Source organism: Gossypium arboreum, chromosome 7 (genome assembly GCF_025698485.1).
Source record: "Gossypium arboreum isolate Shixiya-1 chromosome 7, ASM2569848v2, whole genome shotgun sequence".
Taxonomy (NCBI): domain Eukaryota; kingdom Viridiplantae; phylum Streptophyta; class Magnoliopsida; order Malvales; family Malvaceae; genus Gossypium; species Gossypium arboreum.
Window position 1 is genome coordinate 5,541,346 of NC_069076.1, and position 20,051 is coordinate 5,561,396.

At 30.0% G+C, this 20,051-nt stretch overlaps 1 protein-coding gene across 2 annotated transcripts; it reads right to left on the reverse strand.

Annotated features, from left to right (window-relative positions):
* Positions 1 to 10,702: 10,702 nt before the first annotated feature.
* LOC108471180 (ninja-family protein MODD-like) lies at positions 10,703 to 13,367 on the reverse strand. Of its 2 annotated transcripts, XM_017772800.2 has the most exons (3): positions 12,264 to 13,367; positions 11,252 to 11,694; positions 10,703 to 10,936 (listed from the first exon to the last, which is right to left on the reverse strand). In XM_017772800.2, the coding sequence occupies exons 1-3, from the start codon at positions 12,991 to 12,993 to the stop codon at positions 10,829 to 10,831; spliced, it is 1,281 nt and encodes a 426-aa protein (XP_017628289.1). In that variant the 5' UTR covers positions 12,994 to 13,367; the 3' UTR covers positions 10,703 to 10,828. The 2 variants fall into 2 exon arrangements, with proteins under 2 accessions (XP_017628289.1, XP_017628277.1); XM_017772788.2 differs by lacking the exon at positions 10,703 to 10,936 and having other exon boundaries at positions 10,968 to 11,694.
* Positions 13,368 to 20,051: the final 6,684 nt, after the last annotated feature.

The window sequence follows — 20,051 nt, forward strand, 5'->3', positions numbered from 1 at the left end:
ACTCGTTTAGATTATCTACTGAAGTAAGTTTTCTTTCTCGCAATGTAAACGCTTTTACAATGCCACTTATTGTCAGTTTGAACTTAGGCAATCAATGAGCTAATATTTGCTTGTTACAATTTAGCTATACATGCAAAATATGAAAGATAAAAATATAAAAGACATTCCAGTGAAATGTGAAATTTATCTATTCATCGTTCAAATACATAAAAAACAATTACATGCTTACTACAATCTGTGTGGTCTTAGGCTATACTTTCCTTTCAAACATGACCAAAGAGTTGAGAATTCACAAAGAATTCCTCCAATGCACCAATTTATATAGCGAAAGTAACAAATCTAAAAAAGGCTTAATGATTTAATATTTAAGATTTAGGGTTTATAATTATTATATTTTTCTTGGGTTATAATTTAGAGTTTATGATTTAAGATTTAGGGTTTATATCATGTTTTAGGTTTCAAAATTTAGATTTGAGTTTCAGTTTTAGCATTTATTTTATGTCTTCTACTATTTCTTATTTCACCAATGATGAAATATTGTGCTATTATTTACTAACAAGACATGAAAATTATGCAAGAAACAATATATCAAATATTCGTTTATTATTTTTATATTATTAAACATGTATATTAATCTTCTCTTTTTTTTTTTTTTTCAAACCAAACATATCTATTCATATTTCACATTTTTTCTTTTCTATTTTATTTTAACTCTAAAATAAGACTCACGTTATAAGAGTGAGGTAAAAGTAATTTGAAGTTGGGACAGCATTAAGAATTTTATTATGGGGCAGATGGTTTCATAATGAGAGTGCTACTATATTTTCTTATTAGTTTTGGAAAATATGTAATCTTGGATATAAGAAAAATAAAAGTTAAAATATGTCATAGGTCTTTGTACTTTTCAAAATTTAAAATTTAGCCATTACACTTTCATTTTCAGAATTTAGTCTCTATTTTCAAATTTCAAAATTTAGGTCAATTTGTTAATATTATTAATTTTTTGGTGTGACATTTTGAAATAAACAAAATATAATCACTTGATAGTTATGTAATTAAAAATGGCATTGTTATGGGATTGAATTTAACAAAAATATTTAATATTGCTAATAGTTGAACTCAAATTTTAACTCTGAAAAATAGAGATAAATTCTTGGAAATGTAAGTATATGAACTAAATTCTAAATTTTTGAAGAGTATTAAGACTTATGGTATATTTAACTACTTGATTTCTTAATTGACAATTAGACAAATCGACTTCCTAGACTTAAATTTTCTTTAAACTTTGAGCTTATTTTTACTTCACATTGGCTTGATCCATAGATGGTTTTACTCATTTAATTATAGCTGTTTTTTTTTTGGATGAATAATGAAATTCATTAATACAAGAATGCAGTTAAACTGCTACAAAAAAAAAAGAAAAAAGAAAAAAAAAACTATATAATAACTTTAAGCTATACAAACAAATTAACCAATGATACCTTAATAAGCACAAAATGAAGCATTAACAGGATCAGTTCTATTGATTGGTCTTCCTCCTATACGAGCCCGCACAATCTCTTTAACCTGCACTAAGATAGCATCTTCAGTCAATAAAGTGCACCAAAATTCCTCTTGTTCCTCTATCTCTATATCACATACAAATGTGCACTTCAAGCAAGCTTGAGTATAGTAACAAGCAAGGACTTTCCATTAAGTTTTAATATCGCCCAAGCTAACTCTTGCCTCCAAGTTCTCATAGCCCCAGAATGGAGCAATGGTGTAAAATTGACTGTCACACATTCCTTGAAAAATTGCACTCAAATAAAATGTGATCACTTCTCTCTGTACCGTCCATATAGAAAAAAGCAACAAGTATAAATTGAAATCCCAAAACCAAGTAAGCGATCCCAGGTTGGGAGCCTATTAAGAATGACCATCCATGCAATAAGAGAATGCTTGGGAATATGTAAACGAAACCATAGCAAATAGTGTCATTCTACTTTCATACCACGAGTTCTAATTGCCTTCCACAATAAAAAATCACTCACTTTTGCATTAGCAAACTGTTGATAAGTGGCAGTAACCAAAGGCTTCAACTTAAGCATCCTTCACCAATTCCAACTACTCATTGAAATATGAGTCACATCCAGAAAACTCCTACCCTTTAATACATATTCACTAACCCAAGCGATCCAAAGAAACCCCTCTCCTGCAAGTAAAGCAAGCTGCAAAATACAAGCTTGATTCCATTCTATCATATTTTTTAGTCTCAAGCCCCTCCCAAATTTAGGTAAGCAAATCACCTTCCAACAAACACAAGCCCCTCGACCCGAGCCAACCTCCCATTTCCAAAAGAAGCTAAGACAAAATTGACAAACATTCTTGAGAACACTCTTAAGCATTAGAAATTGACAACTCCAATAAGTTTGCACAATAAATATCACAACCTTAATGAGTTGCAATCTACTAGCATAGCTCAAGTGCTTAGTAGACTACCCTTGAATCCTGTCCAGAATCTTATTGGTTAAAGTAACATAGCCAGACCAAGACAACTTTCGAGAAACAAGAGGAACACCAAGGTACCTCACTAGCAACCTACCAACTTTAAACCCTGTGCAAGTAGTAATGAGAGCCAACTCCTATTGAGGCACCCCAACAACAAATAATTCACTCTTGGAGGCATTGAGTTGCAACCCAAAAAGAAAGTAAAATTGCAGAAGAACATAATAAACACCAGCCACCGAATCAGCAATACCCTTAGAAAAAATAAGAAGATTATCGACAAACATAAGATAAGTCAATTGCACTCGAAGGCACTTAGGATGATACTTGAAAAGAGCATTTATGGTATCAACATCTCATAACATTGATAATTCATCCATTGTAAGCACAAAGAGGTAAGGAGAGACAGGATCTCCCTGCTTAATACTTCTTATCCCTCGAAAAAACCCCACAAGGCTTTTATTAAGGAAGATAGAGAACGGAGGAATAGTTAAGCAAACTTCAATCCACTTTAAGAACTTTTCAAGAAAACCCTTGAACTCTAAGTACTCAAAGCAAAAAGCCTTAGTGCAAGGCACATCTAGGAGAAATATGTCTTCTACCATACCCTTGCATTATCATATGAGCCAACATGATATTATCAATGATACTACGCCATCTAATAAAGACACTCTGACTATTAGAAATCAAAGCAGGTAGAAAAAGAGTCATTCTATTAACCTAAACATTGGTTATGCACTTATAAACTGCGTTGCAATAAAAAATAAGCCAAAAATCCTTTGCATAGCCAGGATTATCATACTTGGGAACCAAAGAAATTGAAGTAGCATTAAAGGCAGCCAAGAGAGTGGATGATGCAAAAAAATACTAAACAGTCTCTAGAAAATCAAGCCCCACTATACCCCATGCAAATTTGAAGAAGAAAGCTGTGAAACCGTTAGGACTAGGGGTTTTCTCATTCCCCTACCCAAAAATAGTTGTCTTTAACTCCTCACTAGTAATAGGACTAGTCAACACACAGTAAGCATCGTTAGACAGTTTAAGCAGTAAATCCTGAAGTAAAGAATTTGGGCACTCAACAATATTAGAATCAACTGCACCAAGAAGATTTTGATAAAACCTAAAATCTCTGCAGAAATTTGATCAAAAGGTTCCAATCGATTACGAGCTACATCAAAAAAAGAAGTAACAATGTGCTTATTCCTCTTAACTACAACAGTACTATGAAAAAAATTAGTGTTCTGATCCCCCCTCCTTGATCCACTGCAGCCGAGCTTTTTGTCGATAAAAACATGCTTCGACCTCTTGCAAAACTAAAAGATTAGTTCTCACATGATCAATATGACAATTTCTAACTAGATCACCCCGCAACCAAATAAGCTACAAGCTTTTCAGCTTTTCACCTTTTCAGCCTTGGCCTTAACTCAAGCACAAATATTACCAAAAGCCTCAGTATTGAGCATCTTCAAAACATGCTTAAGTCTTTTAAGCTTGCTAAATAACTTGAACATAGTAGTAAACACCTATCATGCTTAACCTAAAAATTAAAGAATCGAAAAGGCTTTGGTAATGATTACATAGGCTGCTCCAACTAGACAATCGAAGGACAATGAACCGAACAACCAGGCACAGCAAACTTATCCTGTGAAAGATGCAAAAACCACAACCAAGTTGCATTAACAAGAATTCTGTCAAGCTTTCTTTACAATCGGCCTATTCAATTAATAATTAGACTAAGTGAAAACATGACCAAAATAAGCATGATCAAATACTTCAATCTCCCTAACCAAAGCTTGAAAATCCTTCATATCAACAGTAAAAAAACTGAGAACTATTAAAAGAAGAACTCTCCTCAGGCGAAAGCATGACATTAAAGTCACCACCCAAGAACCATGAAGCATCACCAACCTGGCCACTCATAAAACACAAGTAAGACCATAGCTCTCAACAAGAAACACTATCATTACAAGCATAAACAACAAAAAAGAAGACTTTCTTATGTTGCACTTGCATAATGCATGTAATTTAACTTTGCCTCTGTTAATTTTTTGGGGGATAAATATCAAAATTATAAATCAACTTTGGTCTAATGTGTAATTTTATACATGAACTCTAATTTTGTCCAATTTCATAAATGAAATTTTGATTTGATCAAATTCTCACAAATTATTTACACAATTATTGATAAAACTTTATTTTAAGTTTATATTTGCATACACAAATTATTATATTTATCTAATATAAAAATAAATTGATATATTTATTTATATAAATGTATGTGATTGAATCAAAATTAAAATTTTATGTATACATTAAATCACAGTCAAAATTTTATTTGTATAATTATACCAAATTAAAATTCATATGTCAAATTACACGTTAAAAGTAAGATTTATCTAATTTCTGATAAAACACCAAATCGCATTTCAAAAAAAGGAAGACGAATCAGATTTTGACATGTGTATTTTATGATAAAGAACAAATAAAAATTATTTTAATTTTTTTTATCATTTCTTAATCAAATCCCCTCACTCCCTCAACTCTTGCCTCCCATCATCGTCACAACCATCATTTGCCATTTCCAATCTCCCTCAACCTTAGCAGCTCCCTATCCCTCATTCATTCTCATGCAAAACCATCATCTACTAAAAACCTATCAATTTGGTCTCTCTCTCTCTCTCTTTCTCACCCTAACAACTCTCTGACACTCTCACAAGCTCATCATTTATTCCATCATAAAGTACAGACCCGCCATTCCCAACATTTTTCACTTCATCTCATCACCATTATCACTTTATTACTCCTTCCACACCTACAGCAAACCGAAGCCAACCCATACATTTCCAAATACAGCAGAACCAAAAACATTTTAAATGGGTTTAATGAGTTTAGTTTCGATTCTTTTGAGTCAGGACAGATTGGGGTCTTGGTTGGAAGATCCCAACTGGGGAATGGAAGTTTAATGGTGGACGAGTAATAAGCCGAAAATGGGGGTTGATCCGACGGTGGAAGAGGGAGACCGGAGAGAGATGGCAAATTTTATTTTAGATCTAGGAAAATCGATGTTGATATTGATGAAATATTCAGAAAGAGCATGAAAAAAAGAGTTGTGAGATGAGTTTTGGGCTTCGTCGGCCACCGAAGACGGTGGTTGGCATGGCAGTAGGCACGGCGGTATGGTGATTCTGGTTTTAGAGATTTTGGTTTGATTCTACAGAAAGAAAGGGAGAAACAGAAGAGATAAAAAAATATATATTATAAATATTATAAATTAAATAATTTCATTTTTTATAAAAGCATTTATCCTACATAGACTTGGAAAATATGAAACGCGTGGCCAAATCTAATTGGCTTTCCTTTTTTTCTAAACGCCGTATGACTTTTGAACTAAAACTATTAATAGAAGTAAAGTAACCAAAATAAATGAGAAAACCCTAAAAACATTTTTTTCCATGTATTTTACTTTTTATATTTTGTTTTGTTCAACGGTAATATCAATTTCCGAGTTTATTATCGCTCACAATTTTTCTCTCCCAGCAATTCTTTCTTTTTTTCTTCTTCTTATTTACTATATATATTTTCTCTCTTTCTAGTTTGCATGTCGTTCACTAAAACTTCGCCAGCTACTAGTAGTTTTTCTTAGAAAGTGGGTGATTCTTCGTTAACTTCTTAATCTATTTTTGTTTTGAGATAATTTTATAATAATAAATAATTTTACTTGTCGATTTGGACCCATGTTATCTTAAGCTTTATATTTTTTTTGTTTATTTTTCTATTGTTTAATAAGTCTTCAGTTTTTAGAAGTTTTTATCTACTCTTGTAGCATGTTTTTTACTCTTATTTATGCATGTAATCTTAGTTTTGCAAGTGATTTTAGATATAATTTTGTTATCGTTCTCTCTAGTTTGGTGAATATTCAATTCTTTTATCAATTTTTGCTCGCTGCTTTAAACCATTCGGGGTTGATTTCCTTATCATATTAAGTGCTTACAATCATTCTAGATATGTCGCGCTTCAGTTATGACAAAGTCAATTATCAACGTGTCATAATGTTCTATTAATGCTGATACTAAAACCTTTATTGTGTTTATGGAGCTTATCATTCACCATCTACAACGAGTGTTTGCTTTTCTTTCTTTTTTCCCCGAATTGTATGGTTCCATTCATTGAATGAATTAATGAATTTACCTTTAAAAAAAAGTAAAAAATAAAAATAAAATTGAAGTACCAATATAAAAAAAAAGTTATAATTTGAGGGCTAAAACGTGAATAAAGCCTTCATAGATACAACAATAGTAAATTGTCAAGTTTAGGAAATCAAATAGCCGCAATGTTCCTGCCGACCCTAGAAATTTCTAGCTGTCTACTAGTAATTATTACATTTTAGTCCTCGAAACAATCAATAAAGTTTGCTTAATTCTTTTCATATTTGTCATTAACTATTGCCATAATTGTTGCATGTTGCTTTGCTAATTTATTTCTTCAATTTAATATTATAATTTATTTTATTATATATTTCAATTTTTAATAGATTTATTTCTTAATTCAATGTTTAATTGCCTTTTTTTGTTAAATATTGGTTTTATGTTTGATTTAAATTATTTTATCTAATTACTTACTATTTTATTATTAATTAGTCCTTTTTTCATTACTTTTAAAATAATATTTTGTTTTCTAAATAATTTTAAAAATTAAACAAATCCCCATTTAATTAGTAAATATATTTATTGAGATAGTAAAATTATTATTCAATAAATTCAAAAATAAACACATAAAATTACGTGTATCGCAGATAAAAATATATTAATTTTCAATTTTAATTTAATAAAATACTACAGATATATATATAAATTTCATTAAAACTTATTATTAATTATTAGGACATTAAATTTCATTACAAGAGTATATATTAAGCAAAAGTCAAAACCCAGTTCCAAGTGGGGGATTATTATTAATCCAGTCTACTTACAAATATGTCGTTTTATGTGTTTAAATGGAACGAACGACGCGTAGCTTAGCCGCACGATGATTTGACTTTTCGAAAGTCTTAACTTGATCGGTGGTCAAAACCAAAATTGAATTTGTGGGGTCTTCTGTGGTGACAGGCACGTGATTTAATTTTTTAAAAATGCATCGGACGGCTATTATCAAATAACAGGTCGATTGTAAATTAAAATTGGTGAATGCCAGAATAACTACAAAAACTTCCATTTCAAAAAAAAAAAAAAAAACTGACAAAAACTTCTTTGAATTCCCAATTTCTTTTTTAGGTAAAGTACTTATATCAATTTTCATTTTGGCCATTGAAAATAAAATTATTGTAATTTGATTATCTAATATTTAGGGCGTTTTCATTTTAGTCCCCAAATGTTAAATTCATAATAGCAGTTAATAGTAAACATCACATTATGTTTGCACTTTCATTTTAGTCACCTAATTTTTAAGTTGTTTTCATTTTGGTTATCCAAAAATATCTTTTTAAGTATTGATTAGGGTAAAAAATTTAAAGATTAAAGTGAAAAATTATAGAAACTAAAATAATACACAAATATTGTCAAATTGTATTTGTTTATCCCTAAAATTCTTAATTTAGATTTTTAAATATAAATTTTAAATATTAAAATTCAAAATTATAATAGCAAATCGGTTGACTTTCATCAATGGATAAAATTTTTCAACAATTTATTTATTTTATTTTGATATTATTTTCAAAAACCATTAATGAAAATTATTATCTTTAATAGTTGTCTCTGAGACCCAAATTTCTTTTGATTATAATCTTCCATACTAAACTAAAACCAAAGAAAATTTCATGCAATTAATTAATTTTATCTTCCGTTCCAAACAAAACTCATAAATTTTCATCACTTCTTTACCCGAACAAATAACAAGCAATTAATTTAATATTAAAATTTAAAATTTAAAATTTAAAATTTTAATATTTAAAAAATTAATTAATTACAACTTAAAATTTTGGCAATGGATAAACAAGTACAATTTGAATTTTTTATTATTATTTTAGTTTCTATTGCTTTTTCACTTTAATCCTTAATTTTTTTACCCTAATCAATACTTAAAAAAAATATTTGTTGGGTAATCAAAATAAAAGCAACTTAAAAGTTGGGTGACCAAAATGAAAGTCTAAACATGATGTAACGTGTACAATTAACCGCCATTAAAGATTTAATGCTTGAGTGACTAAAATGAAAGTGCCCTAAAAGTTGGATGACCAACTAAGTAGTTTACCCTTTTATTTTTATATCACGGAGGTTTTCTCTTAGTTGTTTGAACTAGATCTTATTTGATTGGACCAATTGGATCAAAAATCAATTGAATTATTAATCCAAAGAGAAATATAAGATCAATTGACCTGGGAATCGATACTAACCAGTTGAATTGAGTTAAAATTTCAGTTGAAGTGAAATTTTTAATATATATTTTTTTATTTTTATAAAAAATTTAATGATTAATTAGATCGACTGATCAGACTAATTAGGTCAATGAACATGTGACTTAGTTGGTTCGATCATGTCATATATTGTATAGTTTTACATTATACTGAACATCTTATCAAATCAACTAATTTAATTAAGGAAATTTGTCACCTGAAATATCTCATCTTGTATGATTATCAAAGTTTATTTTTTTAAAAATATTTTACATGTGGATCTCACCCAATTACATCTATACTTAATACTATTCATAGTTATAAGACCTATATTTTGAGAATTCGTTTGAACCTCTAAATATAATATTGTTGGGAGAGATAATTATGAATCTTGAAAATTTTAATTTTCATAAACCATAAAACAAATACGAAAGATATTATAGTGATACTGTAACATGATACAAAAAAATAAGCTAAACGCACTACACCGCACCCAATCGCCCATCCAAACCTACCCTTAAACTATTAATAAATTATAAATAAAATCATCGAATATTTTAGACCGTAAATATCTTAATTACGACAGAAAAATCTTTCACATATTTAAGTGGTCCTTAATTTTATAACAATTAAATAATTTTATTTTTTAGGTAATCACTTAAGTAGGAATTTAAATAGGAAATGTAGAGTTTGATGACATTAAAAAAGAAAAAACAAAAACAAGAACAAGGTCACATGTAGCATGAAATAGTTATGCACGAGAGACAGCTTGATATTCTGTTGGATTCGCCGATGCCCGCTGGTCAAGCAAGGCAGCTAACAGTTGCCAATCTTTTCCTCTTCTTATAATACCATCTGCTATTACTTTTAATTTATGTAATTTTAAATTTTAAAATTTCAATTTTTATCGAACAATACTTGTTAAATTTATTGAGTAAGAGTTTTATTATTTCTAAAATTTGACGCGCCGAACATATTATCGTATGTGTAATGTTATGTCAATTAAATACTGAAATTTTAAAATTCAAACGATAAAGACTTAGAATGATCTAGAAAAAATAGACTAAATCTACAATTATATACATAGTATAAAACTAGTAATTGAATTTAATCAAATAAATTTAATTGTTACTATTTGAGTCATGATTAAAATTTTAAATTTTAAAAGTATAAAAATTAAAATTTTTAAAAAATCAAATAATTAAACATAAATTTTTAAAGGTTAAAATATAAAATTATCATTTATTAATTTATTAATTTTATTTTAAAGGGATAAAATATTTTTCCATTTTTAAATGGGTATATATTAATTTATAATTTTATTATTTATAAAAGATTGAATTGTTAATTTTTCAATTTTGAAGGGTCAAAGCATTTGATCACTATTTGTTTGTTGGGCTTCAAGAACCATGTTAAATTCGGGTTGGTGCATTTTCCCACCTCACCAAGCTATTGGGGTCCATATTGGCCTTGGGCTTAGAAGACATTGTACCAGTAACCAATAAAAAGGAGTCGTAAGGGATTTTGTTTTGCCAATTTTTTGGCTACTATAGCCCTTGTTTGATTTGATGCTTCAGTTGTAGATCTGACCAAAAAGTCGAAAAGTTTTGGATAAAATACGGGGTTTAAAAAAATAAAATTAGATAAAATTTAAAATTTATTTTCTATATGGATCGAACTTTTAAAATTTTTTATTTAAATCCAGCTTGAATATTTTATATTATATATTAAATAATAATTATATATTTATATTTTTAAAAATTATTGAAGAAATCAAATAAGAATGAATTGAGTCGAATCCAAATTTATCTTTTTAAAATTAAATCGGACTTCGACAAAAGAATAAATTTATTTTTTGAACCAATCCAAACCCGCAACTCAGTCCATCGAGTTCTCTTTAACAAAGATGCTGAATAGTCGTAGTCATAGAGCAGAATTAAGTTAAACGATAGACTTTCATACCCTAATCTGAAAAAGTGCATCAAAAGCTAGAATAGTCTTAAAATGGCGGTCTTTAATCGTAAAACAAAGGAGATGAAGAACTAAACATTGCCATGAAGGAAGCTGCAAAAGAGACAAGAAAATGGAAAACCCATTAAGAAAATCACCCAAAATCTTCTTGTCAGTTAACGCTGTTAGAAATTAGAACAAAGAGGCTCCCCCATCCATGGACAACTTTACAACCATCCTTCTATGCCCTTTAGAATAGAAGACATGCGAAATAGTCAGGCATTGCTATACATTTGTTATCATCAACTAAAAAGCTGAAGGAATCATGGTAATGTGTCTTAGTGGATGTGAAACATCAGTACCCCCAGCATGCAGCACAAACTCAGCCGGGGTGAATGAACTTCCATGGCAGACACATATGATGCTGACCTCCGATTTCGTGTATCTGTATAGAAAACCATTGATGGTTTTGCCATTGGGGCCATTACCCGTCGTCGAAACGCAAGGCATGTTTCGAAGGGAAAGGGCGTCGTCGTTAGGAGTATGCGGCTTAGGAGGCTTGCCTGTCTCCCCCTTGGTATCTTTTGGTGAAGTGGTGGTGGTGGTGGTGGTCGTTTCATTTGTCAAAACAGGCTTGCTATTACGATCAGATTGGGTTTGGGGTTTGGGTTCGTTCTTAAGATTCAATGAAGTGGAGTCGGTGGCAGTCGATGAAAGCGTGTTTTCAATACCTTTTCTAGATTTATCAATGCTTTGTGCAGAGTCGGTTTGGTGAGAGGTAGCGCTTTGTTCAGACTGCTGGCGATTTAGATTGCTTGCTACTGAACAATTTATGCGTGGTGTGTGGGTTGCGGTTTCACTGCTGCAACCACCTGAAAATAATAGGAAACCAGAATATATTAGCAAAAAAACAAAAACAGTGTTCATGGTGGAAAGAAGCATTTGATATCAATGTAATTATCATTTAACATCAAAACATCACAAATAATGATTACTTAGGGGATCAATACAACCAGTATTCTATATGTGTTCATCTAGATAACTGGTAGGCACAGCAGCAAATCAATCAAGTTCATCCATGGCAAGTTTGGTATTGAACATCTTACATTTTTCAGAAACCCTTTTTTGGTTTAAAAAAACCCACCCCATAATCCCTCTACTTCCCAGTTCCTTGCACATTTTGTGAAACAACAAGATGTTTAGAAACCTCAGAAAACAAAATCTTCACTTTTGGTACAAGAACCCCAATTGTTCAATCATGGTTGTCAATTAAAAAAAAAAGAAAACCCAGAATCGTAGAAAAAAAAGGGTAATGCATCCATTTTAACGAGCTATCTGTATCTCATAGAATTAAACCTATATTTTGCATGGTTATTTGCACGATTATTACATGAAAGATGAAAACCTTTAACCACCTGGTAAAAAACGGCAAAGGACATACCTTGATTAGAAGAGCTTTGAAGATCCGAAGCCGTAGAGGAACTATACATGGGAGACCCGTTTGACCCAGTTTTCCTCTTCCTTTCATCCCTGCTACTGTTCTGTTCCGAATAATACCCATTCCCACCATTCACCCTCAAATCCTGAGCCGTCTGAAACGACGGAAACCCGCCATTCACCGCCATTGCCACCGGCTGCACAACACCCTTCTCATGCCCAGCAACACCACCCCAACAAGGCACCGCATTTACGCAAGAATAGGCAAACCCATTACCGAGCGGCACCAACTGGAGCTGCGGATACGGGCATGGGACCCTCACCGGAATAACTGGGCACACCAACGGGCTATTCAGTTCTGCGCTGAAATTAGGATTTCCATTAACAGGGAATTCTTGAACTTTGGTTTTCTTGCATTCCCTTTCTTCCGTCGCATTGGCGCCGTCGTCTTTAATATGGAACTCGCCGTTTCGATGAAATGTTCCTCGCTTTTGCTGCTTGTGTTCTCTTTTCTTCCTGGCTTCTTGTCGCCTTAAAGCTTGAAGCTCACGTTTCGTTTGGGGATCAAAGGCCACGCTTTCTCCGAGATCTTCAACCGTGTTGTTGTTGGGTTTTGATTCGTTCTTGATTGGCTTTAGTTTCTGGGCTTTTCCAAAGCTTCCTCCTATTGATAATCCCAGGTCTAGCTCAATCTCGTCCTCTCTTAACCCCATAATCCCCCAGTTATTTTCCATTTCCAAAAGGTTCAAAGAATAAAACTTTAAAAACGCCGTTTCCTGCTAAAACCTCATGCCTCAAATGAAGGATTGGAAAATTATATTTAAAAAAGAAAAACAAGGAAAATGTACTCTCTTTGTACGGGTACGTGCTTTTATATGCCGCTTTGGTTTGGATTCAGATTTTCTGGGTAGATAAAAAGGAAAGGAAAAAGAAAGTTGAGGAAGAGGGAAGGCTTGGAAAGCCACGTGGCGTGATGGGAGAAGGAGAAATGAAGGACTGGTGTTGACACGTAAGAGTGTTTTTGGACATATGTGGCGGGAATGGAAATCCTCTTCCCCTCGAATATCTGCCCGCTTGCTGTCCCTCCACCACATTATGCCACGTTTTCAACGATTTTTTTAATATTTCTTTATTTAATAAGGTTAAATAAAATAATTAGGAGTTAAAATGGGTTTCGGAAAAGGACAGGTGGCATAGGTGCATGAAGAGCTGGTGATGAGTTAGGAACAGCTATGGTGGTCGTAACTTTCTGAACACTCTGCCAGTATACGGACACGTGGGGGAGATCTCGCTGTCCCATGGATCTCGACCGTCCTATTCAAATCTCAATTTTTCAGAGAACCTCAGGAAATGGAAAGAAACGTGGCGGTTCTGGTATGCGAAACGTGTATAATCTGGTGCAGTAGGCCCGTGTTGGTTAAGTTGGTCCTGACACGTGTATGGAGCTCGTGGTGTGCACAGCTGGAATATGTATTCACGGCCAAGTTGCGGTCGCAGCTTTTTTGAGGGTGGTATCGACGTGGTCCGTATGGCGAGAGTATCGGACACGTGGAGCGAGACGTATGGGTAGAGTGGGACATGTGGCGGGCAACAAAGGGGAAAAGGGACGGAGGATGAGGTATGCGGCGAAACGTGGGGCTGTTTTGGACTGGGAGTAGACCGAAGTTTGAATTTTAAAGAAGAGACGCATGGAAGCCACGTTGCGAAAGCGGAGACCATCACGAGATTCGTGAGACCGGGAATTACTGAAACAATGGGTGATGATGATTACCGGGATAAAGCGTTTCTTTGCTGGTGATTGATGGGACATTTCAACTGCAATTTATTTTTTCAGATTTAACGAATCAAATTGATATTATATTAGATTTTGTTACACGAATATTTTTATATTAAAAATAAAGTTACAAGATTATTTCCACAAATTATTAATATCAGATTTTCATATAAATTTATTGCTATAAATTTTAAATTATTTTATAAAGATAAAATATATTTACAATAATGTTTAAGAGTGTAAAAAGTTCTTAAATTTTTAAAAAATAATTAAGTAATTACTTTTAATAAAAATTAAAAAATATAAAAATTAAAATTAATAAAAGCTATAAATATTATTAAATTTTAATAAAATTTTCAAATATTAAAATTATAAAAATCATAAGAAAATATAAAAAGTTGCAAAATTTTATAAAAATCATAAAATTAATATATATATATATATATATATATATAGAAATATAAAAATTATAAAATTTTATAAAATCGTAAGAAAATTATACAAAATATAAAGAAATATAAATTTTGTAAATTTTTTATAAAATTTTCGTACCAAAATAAGCATTTTATAATTTTTCTATAAATTTTATTGATTTTTTTATCATTTTTCGTCACTTGTCACACTGTGTTGCGATACATGATTACTTTAATTGAAAAAACTAGGGATCGTTAATTTTTTATGATTTTTATAAAATTTTATTTTTTACTATTTTTGTAAAAATTCTAATTTTAATAAAATTCTCATTTTATATATTTTATTAAAATTTAATAATTTTCTATAAATTTTATTATTTTATATTTTTTCTAATTTTTAATAAGAGCATAGACTTAATTGCTTTTTGAAAAAATTTTAAGGTATTTTTATGTATTTTGAAAGTTCAAGTACCCAATAAAGTGAAGAAAACAACAACTTAATTGCTTTAGTTAAATAAGTTTGAGGGCTTATTTTATACATTTTGAAAGTTCAAGTGTTAATTAAGTGTAAAAAGAAAGGAGGGATTATTTATTTTTTTTAAAAGTTTGAGGGCTTTTACAGTTTTAAGCCTTATAATAATTTAATTATTTTTAAAAAAAGGTAATTTAGTAATTTCTTTAATCGAGTTGGTGTTTGGTTAAATCAAGATTTTAAATAATAGTATAGATATTAAAATATTTATTAAGTTAATGTCGAGTTTCGCATCATTTAAAACATTTATCAGAATATTTTCTTATATACAAATTAGCAAAATATTAGTATGAGGGTATTTTCAGTTATTTATATTTTTAATATAATAATACTAAGATGGGATTTCAATTTGGGGCACATGTATATAAATTTTAAGTTTGTCATTCAATCAAAATATCATTGTAATTTTATAGGAATCATATATATATATATATATATATATATATATACTTGTTTTCTTTCTCGTATATTAATTTATTAATACGTTCGAAATAATTAATCATTAATTAGAATAATATGAAATAAAAATTCAAAAACAATAGCAATATGGGTTTTATCCAAATAATATAAAATAATTAAATAAATATTTAAATGGGATAAACGCGGTAATAGATTTTCTTTTAAATCTTTTTGACTTTTGGGTAAATTTCTAAAATAATCACTTTTATTTACCTCATATTACATTTTAGTCACTTATGTTTGAAATGTTACGTTTTAGTCATTTACATTATCGAGTTGTAACATTTTAATCGCTAAGCTATTAATTGCTGTTAATGGTGTAATGGTAAGCTGACGTGGCATGTTAAATCATCATTTCAAACAAAAAATTTAGGTTAATTTATACAATTAGTCCCCATATTTTTTTTGTTTTAAGTAATTTATTTTTTTATTTTATATTTTTTAACTTTTTTTTTATTCTCTTCTGCTTCTCTCACTGTTTTCCTCCCTTCTCCATTTTTTTTAATAGAGTTTTTCTATGTTTTTCATTTGTTAAAACTAGTCTATACTTTTACTTTTTGAACAATTTAATTTTTTTGAGTGATGTGAACTTGTGGACTAATTTTAACAAATGAAAAAAAAATAGAAAAACTACTTTAAAAGAAATGAAGAAGGGAGGAAAACAAATGGAAAAGCAAAAGAAAATAGAAAAAAAAAAGTTAAAACAACATAAAAGGAAAAAAAATTAAATTGCTCAAATTGAAATAATGATTTCCGTTTAAAATAATAATTTAACGTGCCACTTCAACTTACCGTTAACGATAATTAACGACTCAATGACTAAAATGTAACATTTCAAACATAAATTTTAATTTTTTAAATATTTATCATCTTTAAAACACAATTTAATATATATATATATATATATATATATATATATATATATATATATATATACATACTAGAAAGTGGTTATAATTGTTTCTAGCGAAGCACGTTTGATTTTATTTAAAAGAATGTTTGATTAGAAAGAATGGTAGAGAATTTTGGAACAATATTTTATACTATTAAATGTAACTATAAATTAATAATATGAGTTTTGTGTATGACTTCAAAAATTAGTTATTTGAGTTTTCTATTATCATTTACAATGTATGTTCGTCTTTTATTTATTTTATCACACACAATATTTATTTATTCAAATTAAATTTTATTAAATTAATAGAATATTTATCTATAAGATAAATATTAAATTAAATTTAATATTAAAATAATAAAATATTATTAAGATACGTATTAAATTAATTTAAAATTAAATCTATTAAAATTATAGTATTTTTGAATAGTTAATCAAATCAAATAGTCGGTAGAGTCTTAGTAGAAGTGTAATTCTTTCACTGTTCAACCATCGAATAACCACCGCTACCAACCATTTGTTGGCCACTGGAATGCCGTTGTCGCAACTGTCGACACCCTAAGCTGGTTCGGTTTCTACCGGTTCAATTCAAGTCAATGATGGCACGACCGATCCAGTCCAATCACTAGTTGGACAATCGGCTTGGTTTCACATACCAAGCCTAAATTGACCAGTTTTTGAGTTTTGGTCTCGGTTTTAGGCTATCGAGCCAAATGTACAATCTTAGGTCCAATTTTCAAGTTCAATTACCAATTTGACTAATTGTCTAACTTAAAAATTAATTTCTAAAAATATCATATTAATTTTAATTAATTTGATTAATTTTATTTTATTTGATCGAAATTAATTTTCTAGAAAATCACTTAGATTTTTCAAATTAACTTTTCAAGAAAAATCTTTAATCAAATTCTCTAGTTGAACAATTTTTACGGCTGCCTAATTTAATTCCACATCGAATAAATGGACTCAATTAAATTATTTCCAAAACTATAGAATTATTGTTAATTCAAATGCAATTCGGTTAAGCTTTTTTGAGCTAAGTATGGAGTTAGTCCACAAGAAGTACCATAATTGAAAACTCCTTATTGTATACTTTTTAATAAAGTAATTCATCCAATTGATTTATCCAATGACCTTGTCATATGTATGTTAACCTCATGTGATATCTTTGATTCATTTGAGTTAAATCCATTCACTCAATACAATCCTATTTTATCTTATTGTCACCAATTTGTCTTCTTAATGATTAATATAACCACTGTCAACAAATGATTGTGATAAATTGCTCATTTGAGAATAAGCAACTCGTGACCACGTTCCATATTTATCAATCCACACAATTCCAATGAAAGGATATCATTAACTCTTTAGTTAATCTATGGATTCCACTGTTGCTAGTAAAGCCATGCTATACACCAGTCATGTACCCAACATACCGACTATCAGTTCGATCATCTTTAGAGTATAGGCCTCCACTTATACCAAAACACATGAGTTACATACGCATGGTTAGTGACCAACTCAGGATTTAGGTAAATCGCACCATGAATGTCATAAGTGAATTAATTTTTAAACGGATTTAAAATTAATTCATATTGGGTCCAGTCCAATGTATCATTCTGCCAATGAATACATCTATATCTCTACCCGTAGAGTCAACTATTTCGATAGCCAAGACTAGTCATCTCCTCAATTGAAATTGTAGACGACATAATAATCATTCTCAGTATTTGAATCAAATGCTCACTTTGATTTTTTATAGGATTACGAACTCATTTAGATTATCTACCAAAGTAAGTTGTCTTTCTCGCAATGTAAATGTTCTTACAATGCCACTTATCTTCAGTTTTAACTTAGACAATCAATGGGCTAATATTTGTTTGTCACAACTTCGTTATGCATGCAAAATATGAAAGACATAAATACAAAAGACATAACAGTGAAATGTGAAACTTATTTATTCATCGTTCAAATACATAGAAAACAATTACATGCTTACTATAACATGGACACATTTCGCAACATGAATATGGAATGAAACATGTTATGTGATATGGGATATATATGATTTGATGATAAATTGAAATGAGATTATGATATTGTGTGTGAATTAGTACGTTAATTGGTTACAAAATGAAATTGGATCATTGGTACCCTATTAACTGTTTGGGTAAAGTTGGATATAATTGGCATGCTATCGAATTTGATTGAGTACAAATTATATTTCAGTTTTACATCGACGAGGGTTGGGCGCATATTATTTCGGACATTCCAGTGAGTGCTGGGACACGTTTTACTTTGGTTATACCGATAAGTACTTGACACAGTTTATATACTTCAGACATTCTAATAAGACACTTAGTGTCAGATTAGTGTATTGGTCAAATGATTCTGTAATGGCCTAAATTAAAGGTTATCAGAATAGTGGTTTCGTAACCACAAATCTGATTTAAAGAGAAATTTATTTTAATATTATTGCAAGAATATTAATATAATAGGAAATCCGTATGAAATTATCGATAGTAAAATTTTACCGATTTAGTGGTTAGTTAAAAAAAATTATTGAAGAAATTGAGCAAAAACAAGGTATCGAGATCTCGATCTCATAAAACTAAGTCGAAAATATTTTTATAGATATTTATGAAATGTTAGTGATGTGGTATTAAAATTTCGTTAGAAAATTTTAATGTTTGGGTAGTCAATTAAATGAAAAGAACTAAATTGAAAAAGGTGTAAAAGTTGCTAGAATGATTAAATAGCTTAAGGCTAATGAGAAAGGATTTAAAAGGAATTAGACCCAAAATTTATTTGGGCTGGACGACAAGGGCATGAAATCAACAGGAAAATTGATGATTTAAGGGCAAAATTAGAATATTGCATAATTAACTAAATAAAGATAAGACTAAATAGGAAATATCTAGATTTCTCTTCATTTTTCTTCATTCTTATCAGCCAAAACGCCATAGGAGGGGTTCTTTAAGCTAGTATTTCATAATTTTTGCACCAAGTGAGTTAATCCTTGCCTATTTCTTGTAATTTTTGTGTTTCTAAGACTTTTACAACTAGGTCCTACCATTAAATTCATTAGTTTTTGATTTCATGGATGAAATAGAAAGTCACCATGGTTGAATGCTGTAAGTTTATGATGAAATAGAATGAAATTGAAGCTTTAATTTGTTTATGAGATGATTTTATTAGGTAATTTCAATAGAAATTGATTTTTAGGACCTAATTATGAAAATATTTGGAATTAAAGTCTAGTGCTGAAATTATGATTTCCAAAGGTTGTAAAGTAGTTTAAAGTGATAGAATAGAGTGTTAAATAGAGTATTAATTGAGAAAAATCAGCTCAATTGAGAGGCTAATTGAGTAGGGACGAAATTATCATTTATTAAAAGCCTAGGGGAAAAATAATAATAAACAGCTTGCACTAAAACAGTTTTGGACGGCAGCAGTAGGCTAACTTTGAAAATTCTCCATAAATTTTAGAAATCAAATTAAAGATGAAGTAAATATAGAATTAAATCTTATTGAGTCTAGTTTCTCATAGAAGAAACGGTGTAAGCAATGGAATTGTAAATCATGAGATATAATAAGTTTTGTGAGACAAGGTCAGAATGAATTTGGGTTCCCCTGTTTTGACTTTGAAAAATCATAAAAAATTTAAGAAAAATAATTAGGGGCTTAAATTTATACTTTTAGAATCCTGAATGAGTCTA